The 21,334-nt window shown below is 43.9% G+C and overlaps 1 protein-coding gene across 3 annotated transcripts in view; it reads right to left on the bottom strand.

The window, feature by feature from the left end:
- Window positions 1–21,334, bottom strand: part of il15ra (IL15 receptor alpha chain) — a 57,413-nt gene that overhangs the window by 35,355 nt on the left and 724 nt on the right. The window contains exons 2-5 of one of the 3 annotated variants that reach the window (XM_021577319.2): window positions 16,204–16,395; window positions 15,997–16,026; window positions 11,832–11,942; window positions 11,540–11,728 (exon numbers count right to left, since the gene is read on the bottom strand). In XM_021577319.2, coding sequence (XP_021432994.2) covers window positions 11,540–11,728; window positions 11,832–11,942; window positions 15,997–16,026; window positions 16,204–16,395 — 522 coding nt within the window. 3 annotated transcript variants of the gene reach the window in all.

Raw genomic sequence — 21,334 nt, 5'->3', positions numbered from 1 at the left:
TCAGCTGTGTTGCTCTTACGCCAAACATAACGTTTTGCATTGTTACCAAAAAGTTCAATTTTGGTTTCATCTGACCAGAGCACCTTCTTCCACATGTTTGGTGTGTCTCCCAGGTGGCTTGTGGCAAACTTTAAACGACACTTTTTATGGATATCTTTAAGAAATGGCTTTCTTCTTGCCACTCTTCCATAAAGGCCAGATTTGTGCAATATACGACTGATTGTTGTCCTATGGACAGAGTCTCCCACCTCAGCTGTAGATCTCTGCAGTTCATCCAGAGTGATCATGGGCCTCTTGGCTGCATCTCTGATCAGTCTTCTCCTTGTATGAGCTGAAAGTTTAGAGGGACGGCCAGGTCTTGGTAGATTTGCAGTGGTCTGATACTCCTTCCATTTCAATATTATCGCTTGCACAGTGCTCCTTGGGATGTTTAAAGCTTGGGAAATCTTTTTGTATCCAAATCCGGCTTTAAACTTCTTCACAACAGTATCTCGGACCTGCCTGGTGTGTTCCTTGTTCTTCATGATGCTCTCTGCGCTTTTAACGGACCTCAGACTATCACAGTGCAGGTGCATTTATACGGAGACTTGATTACACACTGGTGGATTGTATTTATCATCATTAGTCATTTAGGTCAACATTGGATCATTCAGAGATCCTCACTGAACTTCTGGAGAGAGTTTGCTGCACTGAAAGTAAAGGGGCTGAATAATTTTGCACGCCCATTTTTTCAGTTTTTGATTTGTTAAAAAAGTTTAAAATATCCAATAAATGTCGTTCCACTTCATGATTGTGTCCCACTTGTTGATGATTCTTCACAAAAAAATACAGTTTTATATCTTTATGTTTGAAATTCAAGGGGGCCGAATACTTTCGCAAGGCACTGTATGTGATTGCTAGCAATCAAGAGGAAACTGACTAAAAGACTCAAACTCACATGATCTCCAATGAGCGTTAGCTGTGAGGGCAGAGGTGCCCATGCATTGACTTTTGTTCGCTGTACATGTCGGACATAATATTCTGTCTCACGATTCCTGAGCATGAAACGGCACAGGGGATATTCAAATCAAATATCTAATCAAATTGTATTCGTCACATACGCCGAATGTTCAGTGAAATGCTTACTTACGAGCCCCTAACCAGTGCAGTTTTATAAAATACAGATAAGAATAAGAGATAAAAGTAACAAGTAATTAAAGAGCAGCAGTGAAATAACAATAGTGAGTCCATATACAGAAGGGTACCGATACAGGGTCAATGTGCGGGGGCACCCGTTATAGAGTTATCAAAGTGACTATGCATAGATGACAACAGAGAGTAGCAGTGGTGTAAAGAGGGTGTGTGGGGGGGGCACTGCAAATAATAGGTAGCCATTTGACTAGATGTTCAGGAGTCTTATGGCTTGGGAGTAGAGGCTTTTTAGAAGTCTCTTGGACCTAGACTTGGCACTCTGGTACAGCTTGCCATGCAGTAACAGAGAACAGTCTATGACTAGGGTGATTAGGGCCTTCCTCTGATACCACCTGATATAGAGGTCATGGAAGGCAAGAAGCTTGGCCCCAGTAATGTACTGGGCCGTTCGCAATACCCTCTGTAGTGCCTTGGGGTCGGAGGCGGAGCAGTTGCCATAACAGGCAGTGATGCAACCAGTCAGGATGCTCTCGATGGTGCAGCTGTAGAACTTTGAGGATCTGAGGACCAATGCCAAATCTTTTCAGTCTCCTGAGGGGGAATAGGTTTTGTTGTGCCCTCTTCACGACTGTCTTGGTGTGCTTGGACCATGTTAGTTTTTTGGTGATGTGAACACCAAGGAACTTGAAGCTCTCAACCTGCTCCACTGCAGACCTGTCGATGAGAATGGGGGCGTGCTCGGCCCTCGTTTTCCTGTAGTCCACAATCATCTCCTTTGTCCTGATGACGTTGAGGGAGAGGTTGTTGTCCTGGCACCACACGGCCAGGTCTCTGACCTCCTCACTATAAGCTGTCTCGTCATTGTCGGTGATCAGGCTGTTGTGTCATCGTCAAATTCAATGATGGTGTTGGAGTCATGCCTGACAGTGCAGTCATGAGTGAACAAGGAGTACAGTAGGTGACTGAGCACACACCCCTGGGGGGCTCCTGTGTTGAGGATCAGCGTGGGGGATGTGTTATTACTTACCCTTATCACCTGGGGGTGGCCCATCAGGAAGTCCAGGATCCAGTTGCAGAGGGAGGTTTTTAGTCCCAGGGTCTTTAGCTTATCGATGAGCTTTGCGGGCACTATGGTGTTGAACGCTGAGCTGTAGTGAATGAATAGCATTCTCACATAGGTGTTCTTTTTGTCCAGATGGGAAAGGGCAGTGTGGAGTGCAATAGAGATTGCATCATCTGTGGATCTGTTGGGGCGGTATGTTAATTGGAGTGGGTCTAGGGTTTCTGGGATGATGGTGTTGATGTGAGCCATGACCAGCCTTTCAAGGCACTTCATGGCTACAGATGTGAGTGCTACGGGTCGGTAGTCATTTAGGCAGGTTACCTTAGTGTTCTTGGGCACAGGGACTATGGTGGTCTGCTTAAAACATGTTGGTATTACAGACTCAGACAGGGAGAGGTTGAAAATGTTAGTGAAGACAATTGCCAGTTGGCAGCGCATGCTCGCAGTACACGTCCTGGTAATCCATCTGGCCCTGCGGCCTTGTGAATGTTGACCTGTTTAAAGGTCTTACTCACATCGGCTGCGGAGAGCATGATCACACAGTCTTCCGGAACAGCTGGTGCTCTCATGCATGTTTCAGTGTTATTTGCCTCGAAGCGAGCATAGAAGTAGTATAGTTTGTCTGGTAGACTCGTGTCACTGGCAAGCTCTCGGCTGTTCTTCCCCGTGTAATCTTTTTTTATTTTTTTTATTTTACCCCTTTTTCTCCCCAATTTCGTGGTATCCAATTGTTGTAGTAGCTACTACAGTGCCTTGCGAAAGAATTCAGCCCCCTTGAATTTTGCGACCTTTTGCCACATTTCAGGCTTCAAACATAAAGATATAAAACTGTATTTTTTTGTGACGAATCGACAACAATTGTTGCACAATCGTGAAGTGGAACGACATTTATTGGATATTTCAAACTTTTTTAACAAATCAAAAACTGAAAAATTGGGCGTGCAAAATTATTCAGCCCCTTTACTTTCAGTGCAGCAAACTCTCTCCAGAAGTTCAGTGAGGATCTCTGAATGATCCAATGTTGACCTAAATGACTAATGATGATAAATACAATCCACCTGTGTGTAATCAAGTCTCCGTATAAATGCACCTGCACTGTGATAGTCTCAGAGGTCCGTTAAAAGCGCAGAGAGCATCATGAAGAACAAGGAACACACCAGGCAGGTCCGAGATACTGTTGTGAAGAAGTTTAAAGCCGGATTTGGATACAAAAAGATTTCCCAAGCTTTAAACATCCCAAGGAGCACTGTGCAAGCGATAATATTGAAATGGAAGGAGTATCAGACCACTGCAAATCTACCAAGACCTGGCCGTCCCTCTAAACTTTCAGCTCATACAAGGAGAAGACTGATCAGAGATGCAGCCAAGAGGCCCATGATCACTCTGGATGAACTGCAGAGATCTACAGCTGAGGTGGGAGACTCTGTCCATAGGACAACAATCAGTCGTATATTGCACAAATCTGGCCTTTATGGAAGAGTGGCAAGAAGAAAGCCATTTCTTAAAGATATCCATAAAAAGTGTCGTTTAAAGTTTGCCACAAGCCACCTGGGAGACACACCAAACATGTGGAAGAAGGTGCTCTGGTCAGATAAATCCAAAATTGAACTTTTTGGCAACAATGCAAAACGTTATGTTTGGCGTAAAAGCAACACAGCTCATCACCTTGGACACACCATCCCCACTGTCAAACATGGTGGTGGCAGCATCATGGTTTGGGCCTGCTTTTCTTCAGCAGGGACAGGGAAGATGGTTAAAATTGATGGGAAGATGGATGGAGCCAAATACAGGACCATTCTGGAAGAAAACCTGATGGAGTCTGCAAAAGACCTGAGACTGGGATGGAGATTTGTTTTCCAACAAGACAATGATCCAAAACATAATGCAAAATCTACAATGGAATGGTTCAAAAATAAACATATCCAGGTGTTAGAATGGCCAAGTCAAAGTCCAGACCTGAATCCAATCGAGAATCTGTGGAAAGAACTGAAAACTGCTGTTCACAAATGCTCTCCATCCAACCTCACTGAGCTCGAGCTGTTTTGCAAGGAGGAATGGGAAAAAATGTCAGTCTCTCGATGTGCAAAACTGATAGACATACCCCAAGCGACTTACAGCTGTAATCGCAACAAAAGGTGGCGCTACAAAGTATTAACTTAAGGGGGCTGAATAATTTTGCACGCCCAATTTTTCAGTTTTTGATTTGTTAAAAAGTTTGAAATATCCAATAAATGTTGTTTATGTCGTACAGTTTTATGTTTGAAGCCTGAAATGTGGCAAAAGGTCGCAAAGTTCAAGGGGGCCGAATACTTTCGCAAGGCACTGTATCTTGTCTCATCGCTACAACTCCCGTACGGGCTCGGGAGAGACGAAGGTTGAAAGTCATGCGTCCTCCGATACACAACCCAACCAAGCCGCACTGCTTCTTAACACAGCACGCATCCAACCCGGAAGCCAGCCGCTGGTGCGGGAGGAAACACCGTGCACCTGGCCACCTTGGCTAGCGCACACTGCGCCCAGCCCGCCACAGGAGTCGCTGATGCGCGATGAGACAAGGACACCCCTACCGACCAAGCCCTCCCTAACCCGGGCGACGCTAGGCCAATTGTGCGTCGCCTCACGGACCTCCCGGGAACCCAGGAACTCTGATGGCACAGCTGGCGCTGCAGTACAGCGCCCTTAACCACTGCGCCTCCCGGGAGGCCCCCTTCCCCGTGTAGTCTAATGGTTTGCAAGCCCTGCCACATGACGAGTGTCAGAGCCGGTATAGTACGATTCGATCTTAGTCCTGTATTGATGCTTTGCCTGTTTGATGGTTCGTCGGAGGGCATAGCGGGATTTCTTATAAGTTTCCGGATTAGAGTCCCGCTCCTTGAAAGCGGCAGCTCTAGCCTTTAGCTCAGTGCGGATGCTGCCTGTAATCCATGGCTTCTAGTCGGGGTATGTACGTACAGTCACTGTGGGGATGAAGTCATCAATGAAGCCAATAACTGGTTAAACTATCCACAATTCAATGGAATTGCTACCCTCTGCATGCACAGTGCATTCTTCCATCACATGTACAGCTGATTCGTAAGATCTTGCACACTCATGAGATGCTATTGAGCCCACCCTACTACACTGTCTGAGCCAAGGACTACATACTTTCTGGTAAGTTTTGATTAAGGAAAAAGGAAACCGCACACTGCTCTTGACAGTAACACTGATATTTAATAAGCTTACGTATGGGCCTCATGGCCTTCGTCAAAGCTCTGACGAAGGCCGTGAGGCCGATACGTAAGCTTAGTATCACTGATATTTAATAAGCTTACGTATGGAAGGAGGTTTTCACTCAAAATCTCACGATACATGGCCCCATTCATTCTTTCCTTTACACAGATCAGTCATCCTGGTCCCTTTGCAGAAAAACAGCCCAAAGCATGATGTTTCCACCCCCATGCTTCACAGTAGGTATGGTGTTCTTTAGATGCAACTTTGTCCTCCAAACACGACGAGTTGAGTTTTTACCAAAAAGTTATATTTTGGTTTCATCTGACCATATGACATTCTCCCAATCTTCTTCTGGATCATCCAAATGCTCTCTAGCAAACTTCCGACGGGCCTGGACATGTACTGGCTTAAGCACGGGGACACGTCTGGCACTGCAGGATTTGAATCCCTGGCGGCGTAGTGTGTTGCTGGTGGTAGGCTTTGTTACTTTGGTCCCAGCTCTCTGAAGGTCATTCACTAGGTCCCCCCTTGTGGTTCTGGGATTTTTGCTCACCGTTCTTGTGATCATTTTGACCCCACGGGGTGAGATCTTCGTGGAGCCCCAGATCGAGGGAGATTATCAGTGGTCTTGTATGTCTTCCATTTCCTACTAATTGCTCCCACAGTTGATTTCTTCAAACCAAGCTGCTTCCCTATTGCAGATTCAGTCTTCCCAGCCTGGTGCAGGTCTACAATTTTGTTTCTGGTGTCCTTTGACAGCTCTTTGGTCTTGGCCATAGTGGAGTTTGGAGTGTGACTGTTTGAGGTTGTGGACAGGTGTCTTTTATACTGATAACAAGTTCAAACAGGTGCCATTAATACAGGTAATGAGTGGAGGACAGAGGAGCCTCTTAAAGGAGAAGTTACAGGTCTGTGAGAGCCAGAAATCTTGCTTGTTTGTAGGTGACCAAATACTTATTTTCCACTATGATTTGCAAATAAATAAATTAAAAATCATACAATGTGATTTTCTGGATTTTTTTTTCTCATTTTGTCTGTCATAGTTGAAGTGGAGTGGGAAATGATGAAAACTACAGGCCTCTCATCTTTTTAAGTGGGAGAACTTGCACAATTGGTGGCTCACTAAATACTTTTTTGCCCCAGTGTAACCTGATTTTTTTGTTAACTTATGTAAAGTAAATAGTAGCCGACAGCAAAGTGTGTTTAAATAATTTCTAACTTGTTAACAATTTCTGCTAGTTAGTTTTTGCTACCATGTGGGTTTTAGCTTACTTGAGTCTGCTAACTGAGGAGTGTTAATTCACCTGTTTCCATACATATTTCATTTTAAAACATTTATCTTACAAAATAGTTGTTTAATCTAACTGCTTAACTATTTATCTGTACATGGAATTGTATTTGTTTAAAAAATATATATATATATTCTTCTAATCTTTTTATAGGGAAAATGCCACGGGCACTATCTGATGTGTGGAGACATTTCACTGCAGCTAATGTAGAAGGAAAAGCTGTGTACATTTTCAAATACTGTGCCAAATCATATGTGAAGAATGCAACAAAGATACAGAATCATCTGGCCAAGTGCATAAAGTTCCCTGAGCGCTCACAACAAGCAACCTCTGACAAAAGTCCCTCTACTTCTAGTCGAGGTGAAAATTATGAATCAGACAGCTTACCGATAGCAACAGCTAATGGTCTTCCTGGAATCAGAAGTTTTTGTTGACTCAATGGAGGAACATAGTCAGAGAAATGCTGATGAATGTCTTGCTCGAGCTGTGTATGCAACTGATTCACCTCTGATGCTTACAGGCAATGTGTTTTGGAAGAGATTTCTGAATGTTCTTCGCCCAGCATACACCCCTCAAACCAGACATGCTTTATCTACTCATTTGCTGGATGCAGAGTTCAACAGAGTTCAAGTGAAGGTCAAGCAAATCATAGAGAAAGCAGACTGTATTGCAATCATCTCTGATGGGTGGTCAAATGTTCGTGGGCAAGGAATAATTAACTACATCATCTCCAACCCTCAACCAGTATTCTACACGAGCACAGACACAAGGAGACAACAGACACACCGGTCTCTACATTGCAGATGAGCTGAAGGCAGTCATCAATGGCCTTGGACCACAGAAGGTATTTGCACTGGTGACAGACAATGCTGCGAACATGAAGGCTGCTTGGTCTAAAGTGGAGGAGTCCTACCCTCACATCACACCCATTGGCTGTGCTGCTCATGCATTGAATCTGCTCCTCAAGGCACTGAAAACAATGGATACACTCTATAAGAGAGCCAAGGAAATGGTTAGGTATGTGAAGGGTCATCAAGTTATAGCAGCAATCTCCCTCATCAAACAATACGAGAAGAATAAGAGCACCACATTGAAGCTGCCCAGCAGCACCTGTTGGGGTGGTGTTGTCATCATGTTTGACAGTCTCCTGGAGGGGAAGGAGTCTCTCCAATAAATGGCCATATCACAGTCTGCCAATATGGACAGCCCCAGCAAGAGGATCCTCCTGGATGATGTATTTTGGGAGAGCGTGGTAAGCAGCCTGAAACTCCTGAAACCTATAGCAGTAGCCATTGCACGGATTGAGGGAGACAATGCCATCCTGTCTGATGTTCAGACTCTGCTTGCAGATGTAAGAGAAGAAATCCGTACTGCCCTGCCCACTTCACTGTTACTCCAAGCAGAGGAAACTGCAGTTCTGAAATACATCAAAAAGCATGAAGACTTCTGCCTGAAGCCCATACACGCCGCAGCATGCATGTTGGGTCCCAAGTATGCTTGCAAGATAATTCTGTCTGGTGCAGAGATCAACAAGGCCTATGTCATCACTACTGTGTCTTGCCACCTTGGCCTGGATGAGGGCAAGGTTCTTGGCAGTCTGGCGAAGTACACTTCCAAGCAAGGGCTTTGGGATGGATATGCAATATGGCAGTCGTGCCAACATATCTCATTAGCCACCTGGTCGAAGGGACTTTGTGGATCTGAGGCTCTTTCCCCGGTTGCCTCCATCATCTCCAAATCCCACCAACATCAGCCGCCTCAGAGCGTAACTGGTCCTTGTTTGGGAACACACACACCAAAGCACGCAACATGCTGACCAATACAAGGGTTGAAAATTTGGTGGCCATCCGGGAAAATTTGAAGCTTTTTGAACCTGACAACAACCCATCCTCAACAAGGTTGGAAAGTGACAGTGAAGATGAGGCCTCAGAGTCTGATGTTCTAGAGGTGGACATTGAGGAGGTCCAGGGAGAAGACATGGAAGCCTGAGAGGAATACAACCAAAGCTTTAGTTTCTAGACTATAATTTTACAGATGTATGTTGAAAACATTTTTGGGAGATTGGGGATCATTCAATATTCCCTTTCTTTTGTTGTTCAGTAAAATCATCCCATGTGAAGAGTCAACTCATTTAATTAAAGTTCAATTCGTAACAGATACATTTGGGAGACTGAATGAACTGAACACAAGCATGCTGGGTCCATTTCAAGGACAGCTTTTTTCCATCTACGTAACATTTCAAAAATCAGAAACTTTCTGTCCAGAAATTATGCAGAAAAATTCATCCATGCTTTTGTCACTTCTAGGTTAGACTACTGCAATGCTCTACTTTCCGGCTACCCGGATAAAGCACTAAATAAACTTCAGTTAGTGCTAAATACGGCTGCTAGAATCCTGACTAGAACCAAAAAATTTGATCATATTACTCCAGTGCTAGCCTCTCTACACTGTCTTCCTGTCAAAGCAAGGGCTGATTTCAAGGTTTTACTGCTAACCTACAAAGCGTTACATGGGCTTGCTCCTACCTATCTCTCTGATTTGGTCCTGCCGTACATACCTACACGTACGCTACGGTCACAAGACGCAGGCCTCCTAATTGTCCCTAGAATTTCTAAGCAAACAGCTGGAGGCAGGGCTTTCTCCTATAGAGCTCCATTTTTATGGAACGGTCTGCCTACCCATGTCAGAGACGCAAACTCGGTCTCGACCTTTAAGTCTTTACTGAAGACTCATCTCTTCAGTGGGTCATATGATCGAGTGTAGTCTGGCCCAGGAGTGGGAAGGTGAACGGAAAGGCTCTGGAGCAACGAACCGCCCTTGCTGTCTCTGCCTGGCCGGTTCCCCTCTTTCCACTGGGATTCTCTGCCTCCAACCCTATTACAGGGGCTGAGTCACTGGCTTACTGGGGCTCTCTCATGCCATCCCTGGAGGGGGTGCGTCACCTGAGTGGGTTGATTCACTGATGTGGTCATCCTGTCTGGGTTGGCGCCCCCCCTCTTGGGTTGTGCCGTGGCGGAGGTCTTTGTGGGCTATACTCAGCCTTGTCTCAGGATGGTAAGTTGGTGGTTGAAGATATCCCTCTAGTGGTGTGGGGGCTGTGCTTTGGCAAAGTGGGTGGGGTTATATCCTTCCTGTTTGGCCCTGTCCGGGTGTGTCCTCGGATGGGGCCACAGTGTCTCCTGACCCCTCCTGTCTCAGCCTCCAGTATTTATGCTGCAGTAGTTTATGTGTCGGGGGGGCTAGGGTCAGTTTGTTATATCTGGAGTACTTCTCCTGTCCTATTCGGTGTCCTGTGTGAATCTAAGTGTGCGTTCTCTAATTCTCTCCTTCTCTCTCTCTCTCGGAGGACCTGAGCCCTAGGACCATGCCCCAGGACTACCTGACATGATGACTCCTTGCTGTCCCCAGTCCACCTGACCGTGCTGCTGCTCTAGTTTCAACTGTTCTGCCTTATTATTCGACCATGCTGGTCATTTATGAACATTTGAACATCTTGGCCATGTTCTGTTATAATCTCCACCCGGCACAGCCAGAAGAGGACTGGCCACCCCACATAGCCTGGTTCCTCTCTAGGTTTCTTCCTATGTTTTGACCTTTCTATGGAGTTTTCCTAGCCACCGTGCTTCTACACCTGCATTGCTTGCTGTTTGGGGTTTTAGGCTGGGTTTCTGTACAGCACTTTGAGATATCAGCTGATGTACGAAGGGCTATATAAATAAATTTGATTTGATTTGGGTGGGTAAATAAAAAAATACATTCTACAGATGACTGAATGAATCAGTGAATTCAGAGGAAAGACCTTCTTATTGGAGAGAGTCTTTCAAAAACCAACCATGCACCCTTCCCTCGGCGGTGCATTTTTCTAAACAGAAAACAGCATCAGTAAGTGTCTCACATGAGTGATGACTGCTCACCTTCAGCGCTTTGAAGTGCACTTTCGGACCTACTTCCCAATCCATTTGACTGTGATCCTGGATCAGTTGACATGCCGGTAAGTCAAATTGAACAGGTGATCGAGGTGTCATGTGACCGAAAGCATTCAGGGGTCACCATTGAGGAGTATTGGTTCCTGACTCAAGGGGAATACCCTTCCATCTTCCTCTGTGCGTTCAAAACAAATGGGAACTCCGAAATCTCAGACTTATGACTTCAGTGCGTTTAAGACAACTGGGAACTCTGAAAAGAACGATCTCTGACTGGGAAAAAGAGTTTTGAACGGTCATCCAACTCGGAATTCCAACTCTGGAACTCAAGCCTCTTTCTAGAGCTCCGACTTTCCGACCTGAAGATTACTGACGTCATTATTTGACCGGGTACTTTTCTGAGTTCTCAGTTGTCTTGAACGCGCCATAAAGCTCATGCCACCCTTCGCCAGCTCATATCTGTGTGAAGCTGGATTCCGTGCTCTCGTCTGCATTAAAACCAAACACAGATTGAGGTTGGATGTGACAGCAGAGATGAGGTGCGCACTGTCGACCACGCCCCTGATTTTGAGAAGCTCCGACACTACATGCATCTAGCACACCCATCTCATTAGTGTTGTTGAGAAAAGATAAATTGTCAGACTAATTTGCAATTGACTGTCATAGACCGAAATAAAAAAGTAACATTGGCTGTTAATTACATTTGAATAACATTTGTTTTACATGGTTGGGGCAATGAGAATTTTCAGATATCAAAATGGGGTCGTGGGCCAAAGAGTTTTGGGAACCCCTGGTCTAGCATGAACAACAAAGAACAGTACACCAGAATGGACCATTACCCAACATATATTTTTCTTGCATTTATTTAAGGATCTATCTGTACTATTTAGTAAAGTGATATACTATGGGACAAGTCTCCTCACCGCCAACTGGATAGTCACTGGAGGTTGGGGCTCTGTTGGGGACACAGTAACTCTCTGATGGAGAAACAGTCTTCGTGGAGACAGAGGTCACCGCACTGGACTTATTCACTGGCACTGATGTGATGTCACTGATGATGGTGGTTGTCACTGTAACCGTAGTAATGACCTCTTGGGTCTCTGTGACAGAATCTAGGGTTAGAGGGAAAAGGTCAGAGTAACAGTTTTAACTGACTTGTCCAACTATACCTCATAGAAGCAAGGCAGCAATTGATGAAAATTGGGAGGGACATACGCAGTGTTTGAGATAAAAGTGAACTGAGAGTGGTTGGTCTTGGGCTAACTCTCTCTGTGGGCACTGAGAGGTGCGTTGTAGGAAATTGAGTTGTCTTGTGGGTTGTTGAAGCTGTTGGGGGAGAGAGGATGAAAGAGGTCTGTCACAGGAAATCAATACAACCAGGACAGGGACTTAAAGTGCCTTTAGAGAGTATTCACACCCCTCGAATTCTTCCACATTTTGTTGTGTTACAGCCTGAATTTAACATTGATTGAATTGAGCTTTTGTGTCAATGATCTACACACCATACCCCATAATATCAAAGTGGAATTATGTTTTTAGAAATGTTTACAAGTTCATTTAAAATGAAAAGCTAAAATGTCTTGAACGTTGCTTAACAAGTCACATAAGTTGCATGGACTCACCCTGTGTGCAATAATAGTGTTTAAAAGTTCTAATGCAGCTGTTTAGCTTAATATCAAATCATTTCTGGGTAACAATTAAGTAACTTACTGAGAATTGGTTAAAAAGAAACCAAAATAACAAGAACTTTGCTAGGACTGTCTTGGAGTGGTCTGAGTCAGGAGGGGGAAACAGAAAATTAGCTGTTATTAGCAGAGGTTTAGAACTGTCTTTCTAATTGGTCTATTAACTAATTTACCGCATGGTGATGTCACCAGGCAGGCCAAAACGCCATCCCTTTTCAAACAGCTCCTACACTAAAAGGGTATTATCATAATTTTCACAGTATTAGTGTGGAAATATAGAGTACCAGTCAAAAGTTTGGACACACCTACTCATTCAAGGGTTTTTCTTTCTTTTTACTATTTTCTACATTATAGAATAATAGTGAAGACAAACTTTTAAGTAATGAATATGGAATCATGTAGTAACCAAAAAAGTGTTAAACAAATCAAAATATGTTTTATATTTGAGATTCTTCAAAGTTGTCACCTTTTGCCTTGATGACAGCTTTGCACACTCTTGGCATTTTCTCAACCAGCTTCAGGAGGTGTGCCTTGTTAAAAGTTAATTTGTGGAATTTCTTTCCTCCTTAATTCATTTGAGACAATCAGTTGTGTTGTGAGAAGGTAGGGTTGGTATACAAAAGAGAGCCCTAGTTGGTAAAAGACCAAGTCCATATTATGGCAAGAACAGCTCAAATAAGCAAAGAGAAATGACAGTCCACCGTTACTTTAAGACATGAAGGTCAGTCAACGCGGAAAATGTCAAGAACTTTGAAAGTTTCTTCAAGTGCAGTTGCAAAAACCATCAAGTGCTATGATGAAACTGGCTCTCATGAAGACTGCCACAGGAAAGGAAGACCCAGAGTTACGTCTGTTGCAAGTCCAATAGAGCCCAAATAAATGCTTCAGAGTTCAAGTAACGGACACATCTCAACATCAACTGTTCAGAGGAGACTGCGTGAATCAGGCCTTCATGGTCGAATTGCTGCAAAGAAACCATTACTAAAGGACACCAATAATAATTAGAGACTTGCTTGGGCCAAGAAACACGAGCAATGGGCATTAGACAGGTGGAAATCTGTCCTTCGGCCTGATGAGTCCAAATTTGAGATTTTTGGTTCCAACTGCCGTGTCTTTGTGAGATGCAGAGTAGGTGAACGGATGATCTCTGCATGTGTTTGTTCACCCCGTGAAGCATGGAGGAGGTGTGATGGTGTGGGTGTGCTTTGCTTGTGACACTGTCAGTGATTTATTTAGAATTCAAGGCACACTTAACCAGCATGGCTACCACAGCATTCTGCAGTGATACACCATCCCATCTGGTTTGCACTTAGTGGGACTACATGTTTTTCAACAGGACAATGACCCAAAATACACCCCCGGCTGTGTAAGGGCTATTTGACCAAGAAGGAGAATGGTGTAGTGCTGATTCAGATGACCTGGCACCCACAATCACCTGACCTCAACCCAATTGCAATGGTTTGGGATGAGTTGGACGGCAGAGTGAAGGAAAAGCAGCCAGCAAGTGCTCAGCATATGTGGGAACTCCTGCAAGAGTACATTCCAGGTGAAGCTGGTTGAGAGAATGCAAAGAGTGTGCAAAGCTGTCATCAAAGCAAAGGGTGGCTACTTTGAAGAATATAAAATCTAAAACCCTTCTTTGGTTACTACATGATTCCATATGTGTTATTTCATAGTTTGATGTCTTCACTATTATTCTACAATGAAGTAAAAAATAAAGAAAAACCCTTGAATGACTTGACAATTAAATCCATTGTAATTCCACTTTGTAACAGAACAAAATGTGGAAAAAGTCGAAGGGTGCGAATACTTTCTGAAGGCACCGTAGGTCCCAGCCCAAGTCAAACAAACACCTGCACACAGTGTGGGGTTGGACACAGAAACCGCTCAAATCACAGAGAGAATCACATGGTGTACTCAGACGGTTGATAAACACAGCCTGATCAATGTCAGTGGACCCTTTCCCTTAGGTCAGCGTTTCCCAAACCAAGGGGGTGCACATTTTGGTTTTTCCCTAGCACTACACAGCTGATTCAAATAATCAACTAATCCTCACGTGTTGAATCAGCTGTGTAGTGTTAGGGCTGTGTAGCGTTAACCAAAACGTGCAACCCGTGGGCTCCCGAGGACCACATTTGGGAAACGCTGCCTTAGGTCCATTGGCAATGTACAGAACGTTCCATACAATGTATCTTTCCATATACTGTATCACACAGATCATGTACCCAAAAGGTTAGGAGAAAGTGAAAGTAGTGGTGCTGAATCACAAGAAGTGGAAAGGAGAGAGGATATGTTGACGGCAGTCAGTTATTTTTAGTCTGGTATTACAAGAAATATACACCAACTCCCCTATGGTACTTTCCATAGTACTTTCAAACTTGTACTTCTTTATTTTTTTTTAACTGCCTTATGTTCAAACCATACAGTAACATTATGGAAATGTTGTGCAGCTGACCGATTGGCTCATTTCCCAGATATCAGAGATAATGATTCTCTCTCTCTCTACTGACAATTTACCCCAGTGTTTTACCCAAAAGGCTCAGACTTTTCTTTTTCCCCTGTATGGGGAAGTGTCTCACTGGGCCATGGCTCCGGTGGACGTGCTCTGACTTGGAGCCAAGGCAAGGCTATGGGTACTTTTCAGCTGTCATTTACATAAGTGGCTAACTGTGAACTTTAACACCTTCTCACAAAAGCAACAATCTTGAATGATGCCGAGTTTGTGGATTATGCTCGCCACAAGTCATTAGTGACAAACTCCTGATGAAAACACAATAATAGCACTAGAGCATTAACATAAAACACTGGTGAGACCCAGGTGTGGGAGTAAGTCTAGATGGAAAAGTGCCCACATCACCAACGAACTATCATGGTCCAAACATACCAAGACAGTCATGAAGAGGCCACGACAAAACCTTTTGCCCCACAGGACACTGAAAAGATTTGGCATGGGCCCCCAGATCCTCAAAAGGTTCTACAGCTGCACCATCAAGAGCATCCTGACCGGTTGCATCACCGCCTGGTATGGCGCTACAAAGGTTAGTGAGAATGGCCCAGTACGTCACTGGGGCCAAGCTTCCTGCCATCCAGGACCAATATAATAGGGGGTGTCAGAGGAAAGTCCATAAAATTGTCAGAGACTCCAGTCACCCAAGTTATAGACTGTTTTCTCTGCTACCGCACGGCAAGCGGTACCGGGGTGCCAAGTCTAGGACCAAAAGTCTCCTCAACAGCTTCTACCCCCAAGCCATTAGACTGCTGAACATTTCATAAAAATCGCCACCGGACAATTTACATTGACCCCCCCGTACACTGCTGCTACTCGCGGTTTGTTTGTTACCTATGCATAGACAATTCGCCCCCACCTACATGTACAGATTATTCTTATTGTGTTATTTTTAATTATTACTTCTTTTTTTTGCCTACTTGGTAAATAATTTATTCTTCTTGAACTGTTTGTTAAGGGCTTGTAAGTAAGCATTTCACGGTAAAGTCTACACTTGTTGTATTCGGCGCATGTGGCAAATGAAGTTTGATTTGCTGGCTGCTGGCTTTAATCTCATTGATCTCCCCTGGCATGAAACCCCCTACAACCATTTCCTGCCATCAGGCTTTGGCATTTATTAACAACATTCCTAAATCTCTCTTTCTCTCTCTGGCAGAGACAGGCAGGCATGCAGACAGGCAATACTCACGTTCTATCGTAGTTGGAATGGATGGGTCAGCTGGAATAAGCATGTGAGAATCAGCCAGACAATACACACGTTTGTTCCAAATATCTAGTCTCATACCTGCTCTTTATATGTAAATGATATGCATTCCAGATATAGTCTATAGTTGGAATACCTTATCTTATAGGTGTGGCTTGTCTGTCTCAATGTGTCATAGGAGCATCTACTTACGTATGCATATCAGTGTTGGGAGTGTCCACTGAAGAACCTGACCAATCCGTTTGCACTTGATGAGATTGGAGGTTCCCGCCTTCCTCACATAGCCATCCACACACTGGTAGCGCAGAGATTCGTTTTCTTGATAAATTTCCCTCGTGTTCAAAGGCTTGGTGAGCTTCCAATGAGACAGGGGTGGGCACACGTCTGAGGGGTGATGAGAAGGTGACTAAGTAAATAAGGTGTGTTCCGATAATACTGGGGTGGAACCAAAGCCTCAGTGGTGCAGTCACGATTTGAACATTTTGGGGGACCAATTTTGTCTTGGGGGGGAATGCATGGAGACTTATCTCCCTCACCAGCTTTAAACATCTGCTATCTGAGCAGCTAACCGATCGCTGCAGCTGTACATAGTCCATCTGTAAATAGCCCACCCAATCTACCTACCTCATCCCCATACTGTTTTTATTTATTTACTTTTCTGCTCTTTTGCACACCAGTATCTCTACCTGCAAATGACCATCTGATCATTTATCACTCCAGTGTTAATCTGCAAAATTGTAATTATTCACCTACCTCCTCATGCCTTTTGCACACAATGTATATAGACTCTTTTTTCTACTGTGTTATTGACTGGTTTATTGTTTACTCCATGTGTAACTCTGTTGTTGTCTGTTCACACTGCTATGCTTTATCTTGGCCAGGTCGCAGTTGTAAATGAGAACTTGTTCTCAACTAGCCTACCTGGTTAAATAAAGGTGAAATAAAATAAATAAAAAAATGCTGCATTTTAAAGCCCCATTGCATATGTTATCAGATTATTCTGTTTAACAATTAAGAACCTACTGTAATAGTTGTCCACTCAAATTGTCCAAAATAAACTATTTTTCAATCAATAATTGTGCTAGGACTGTCTGGGAGTGGTCTGAGTGGGGAGGGAAGGGCACCTAAGCAGTGCCACAATGCTAACCACAATGTGGCTCAATCCACCAGAGCGGAGGGACCTAATGGGAGGGATATGTCATCAGAAAATGAGCTGTTATTGGTCAACTAACATACCATCTGGTAATGTCACCAGGCAAGCCTAAACTCCATCCATGTAACATTTGCTGATTAGAAGGTCCTGTGAAGATTTTGTGGATTGTATTTTCAACTAGCAACTATTATCATTTCACATGATCACAAAAAAAAAAAAAACTTTTACAGTGTTCGTTTCTTCAGTTGTAGCATAATATAATACATAATAAAAAAATAACTAATTTTGACTGCACTAGGCCTTTAACAATGTTTGCCATTACTCATGGGCTGCCTTCCAAACACTTAAAAGACACACCCTCGTCCACTTACTGTACCCTTGCCTTATGCCCTTCCACTTACTGTATCCTCACCTTATGCCCTTGGGGGAATCCCCGTTGCCATCTTGGAGGGCGGGTCCAAATGATTAGCCAAGCAAGGGAAGTTTGCAACGTAAGCCCCTCAGCCCTCGTTTTTAGTCGGCTTTGCGAGTGTACAATGTTCACTCCAGGGCCTGAAACCCCCCATAATTCAATTCGCTACCATTGTACATCCGCTAAGAAAAGTCTGTGAAAACTTAAAAACAACATCAATGGAGAAATCAACATACAACAACGTAAGTAAAAACGAATGCAAATAAGTTAGAAAGTGTGCTACTAATGCACATGACTGCACAAACACGTCTCGTAAAAGTAAATATGTTTTTGTTTGGTTATCTTTTGAGAAATACATTTTTTTCCTTCTTCAGAAGCTAGGCAGGCTAACGTTAGTTAGCAAATGAATTTGCTAGCTATCATACAGTAGGCATATATTAATAATTATTTAATACAAGTAGACATGCACTCAATTGACTGTTGTGCATATAAAGTACCTGGTGGCTGAAAACACAATCATCGCGGGATGAACGAGTGACAAATTTCCAGCCAAGGGCGGTCCAATTAAAAATCATTCCTACCTCCCTCGCCCCTTGCCCTGTCAGTGTATACTCGTCAAACTTCATGATTCGTCATCAGAATTGTCCACTTAATTTGAGGGCTGAGGGGATAAGGTGTGTCTTTTAAGTGTTTGGACCTCAGCCCAGGTCTCTCTGGAAGGTTAGTAGAAAACAGGGTCACACATGGTGTTTTTTGGTAGTCTTAAAAATCTTCATGGTATCAAAAGTATACACCTCACACACATATGGTTATTGACACAAATTGAAGAAGACACCTTGTACCGTGTCAGATATTGAGTTGAAATGGAGTCTGAGTTTACATCCCAATATTACACTTGAACTTTCTGTCCAAAAAGGAGGGCAGAAAAATTAATCCATGCTTTTGTTACTTCTAGGTTAGACTACTGCAATGCTCTACTTTCCGGCTACCTGGATAAAGCACTAAATAAACTTCAGTTAGTGCTAAATACGGCTGCTAGAATCCTGACTAGAACCAAAAAATGTGATCATATTACTCCAGTGCTAGCCTCCCTTTACTGGCTTCCTGTTAAGGCAAGGGCTGATTTCAAGGTTTAACTGCTAACCTACAAAGCATTACATGGGCTTCCTCCTACCTATCTTTATGATTTGGTTCTGCCGTACATACCTACACGTACGCTACGGTCACAAGACGCAGGCCCCCTAATTGTCCCTAGAATTTCTAAGCAAACAACTGGAGGCAGGGCTTTCTCCTATAGAACTCATTTTTTATGGAATGGTCTGCCTACCCATGTGAGAGACGCAGACTAGGTCTCAACCTTTAAGTCTTTACTGAAGACTCACCTCTTCAGTGGGTCATATGATTGAGTGTAGTCTGGCCCAGGTGTGTGAAGGCTCTGGAGCAACGAACCGCCCTTGCTGTCTCTGCCTGGCCGGTTCCCCTCTCTCCACTGGGAATCTCTGCCCATAACCCTATTACAGGGGCTGAGTCACTGGCTTACTGGTGCTCTTTCATGCCGTACCTAGGAGGAGGCGTCACTTGAGTGGGTTGAGTCACTGACATGATCTTCCTGTCTGGGTTGGCCCCCCCCCCCCCCTTGGGTTGTGCCGTGGCGGAGATCTTTGTGGGCTTTACTCGGCCTTGTCTCAGGATGGTAAGTTGGTGGTTGAAGATATCCCTCTAGTGGTGTGCTTTGGCAAAGTGGGTGGGGTTATATCCTTCCTGTTTGGCCCTGTCCGGGGGTATCATCGGATGGGGCCACAGTGTCTCCTGACCGCTCCTGTCTCAGCCTCCAGTATTTATGCTGCAGTAGTTTATGTGTCGGGGGGCTATGGTCAGTTTGTTATATCTGGAGTACTTCTCCTGTCTTATCCGGTGTCCTGTGTGAATTTAAGTATGCTCTCTCTAATTCTCTCTTTCTCTCTGAGGACCTGAGCCCTAGGACCATGCCTCAGGACTACCTGGCATGATGATTCCTTGCTGTCCCCAGTCCACCTGGCCGTGCTGCTGCTCCAGTTTCAACTGTTCTGCCTGCGGCTATGGAAACCTGACCTGTTCACCGGATGTGCTACCTGTCCCAGACCTGCTGTTTTCAACTCTCTAGAGACAGCAGGAGTGGTAGAGATACTCTTAATGATCGGCTATGAAAAGCCAACTGACATTTACTCCTGAGGTGCTGACTTGCTACACCCTCGACAACTACTGTGATTATTATTATTTGACCATGCTGGTCATTTATGAACATTTGAACATCTTGGCCATGTTCTGTTATAATCTCCACCCGGCACAGTCAGAAGAGGACTGTCCACCCCTCATTGCCTGGTTCCTCTTTAGGTTTCTTCCTATGTTTTGACCTTTCTATGGAGTTTTCCTAGCCACCGTGCTTCTACACCTGCATTGCTTGCTGTTTGGGGTTTTAGGCTGGGTTTCTGTACAGCACTTTGAGATATCAGCTGATGTACGAAGGGCTATATAAATACATTTGATTTGTATATACAACACAGAAGCTCAAAACATATAAACCCCTAGTTTGTTTTTGAGGTGTCCATGAAGAGCACTACTCAAAGATGCTCTGTTGGTCAATATTTCCCTTCAGTGAATCCCTATCATCTTCTAAAACGTATATTTAAAAAAAAGTATTGCCAAAATGACATTCTTTGATTATAGACAATAACGTTTTCATGTTTTTATGAGTGTTTGAGTTTGGTCTCTGTCTGCTTAGACTGCTTTCAGGGTAAGGAAACATGGTTTCTTTCAGCATTTCCCAAACAGGGACTAGTGATTAGGCCTTCTTCCTCTGGGGACCATTTGGGAAAGAAATAATTGACCATCACTTTTTTATTAAAACCATATACATTTTTCTTTACATCTACAACCCTAACACATAGACTATGGTTGGTTTAAGATAGTAATAACATGGACAATCAAGCTTTTTGATTCTCTATTTTAGGTCACCTGGTAGTGTCTGAAACAAATGTGTAAAAAGGATTTGATGAAACTGCAATAAATAACATACAAATACACTGAGTGTACAAAACATTATTGAGTTGCACCCCCTTTCGCCCTCAGAACAGTCTCAATTCGTTGGGGCATGGAATCTACAAGGTGTTGAAAGCGTTCCACAGGGAAGCTGGCCCATGCTGAATGCTTCCCACAGTTGTGTCAAGTCGGGTGGATGTCCTTTGGGTGGAGGACCATTCTTGATACACAAGGGAAACTGTTGAGCGTGAAAAATCCAGCACCTGGCACCTACTACCATACCCCGTTCAAAGGCACTTAAATATTTTGTCTTGACCATTCATCCTCTGAATGGCACAAAATACACAATCCATGTCTCAATTGACTCAAGGTTTAAAAATCATTCTTTAACCTATCTCCTCCCCTTCACCTACACTGATGGAAGTGGATATCAATAAAGGATCATAGCTTTCACCTGGTCAGTCTATGTCATGGTTCCATGTAGAACCCTTTCGCTAGAGGGAACCAAAAGGTGTTCTACCTGGAACCAAGAAGGGTTCTATAAATGGTTATCCTATGGGAACTGCTAAAGAACCCTTTTAGGTTCTAGATAACATCCTTTAAGCGTTTTGTTCAATCTATGCAGATGGCAGCCACCAACCACAAGCACACACACGTTTTTAATTTAAAGAAGAAAAAAATCATCTCCGATTTATTTTACACTAGCATTTGGTTAAATGTTATTTCTAACGGTAAATGTG

This window comes from Oncorhynchus mykiss, chromosome 21 (assembly GCF_013265735.2).
Source record: "Oncorhynchus mykiss isolate Arlee chromosome 21, USDA_OmykA_1.1, whole genome shotgun sequence".
Taxonomy (NCBI): Eukaryota; Metazoa; Chordata; class Actinopteri; order Salmoniformes; family Salmonidae; genus Oncorhynchus; species Oncorhynchus mykiss.
Note: the sequence above shows the minus strand (reverse complement) of the source record. Positions and strands in the feature narration are given on the sequence as shown.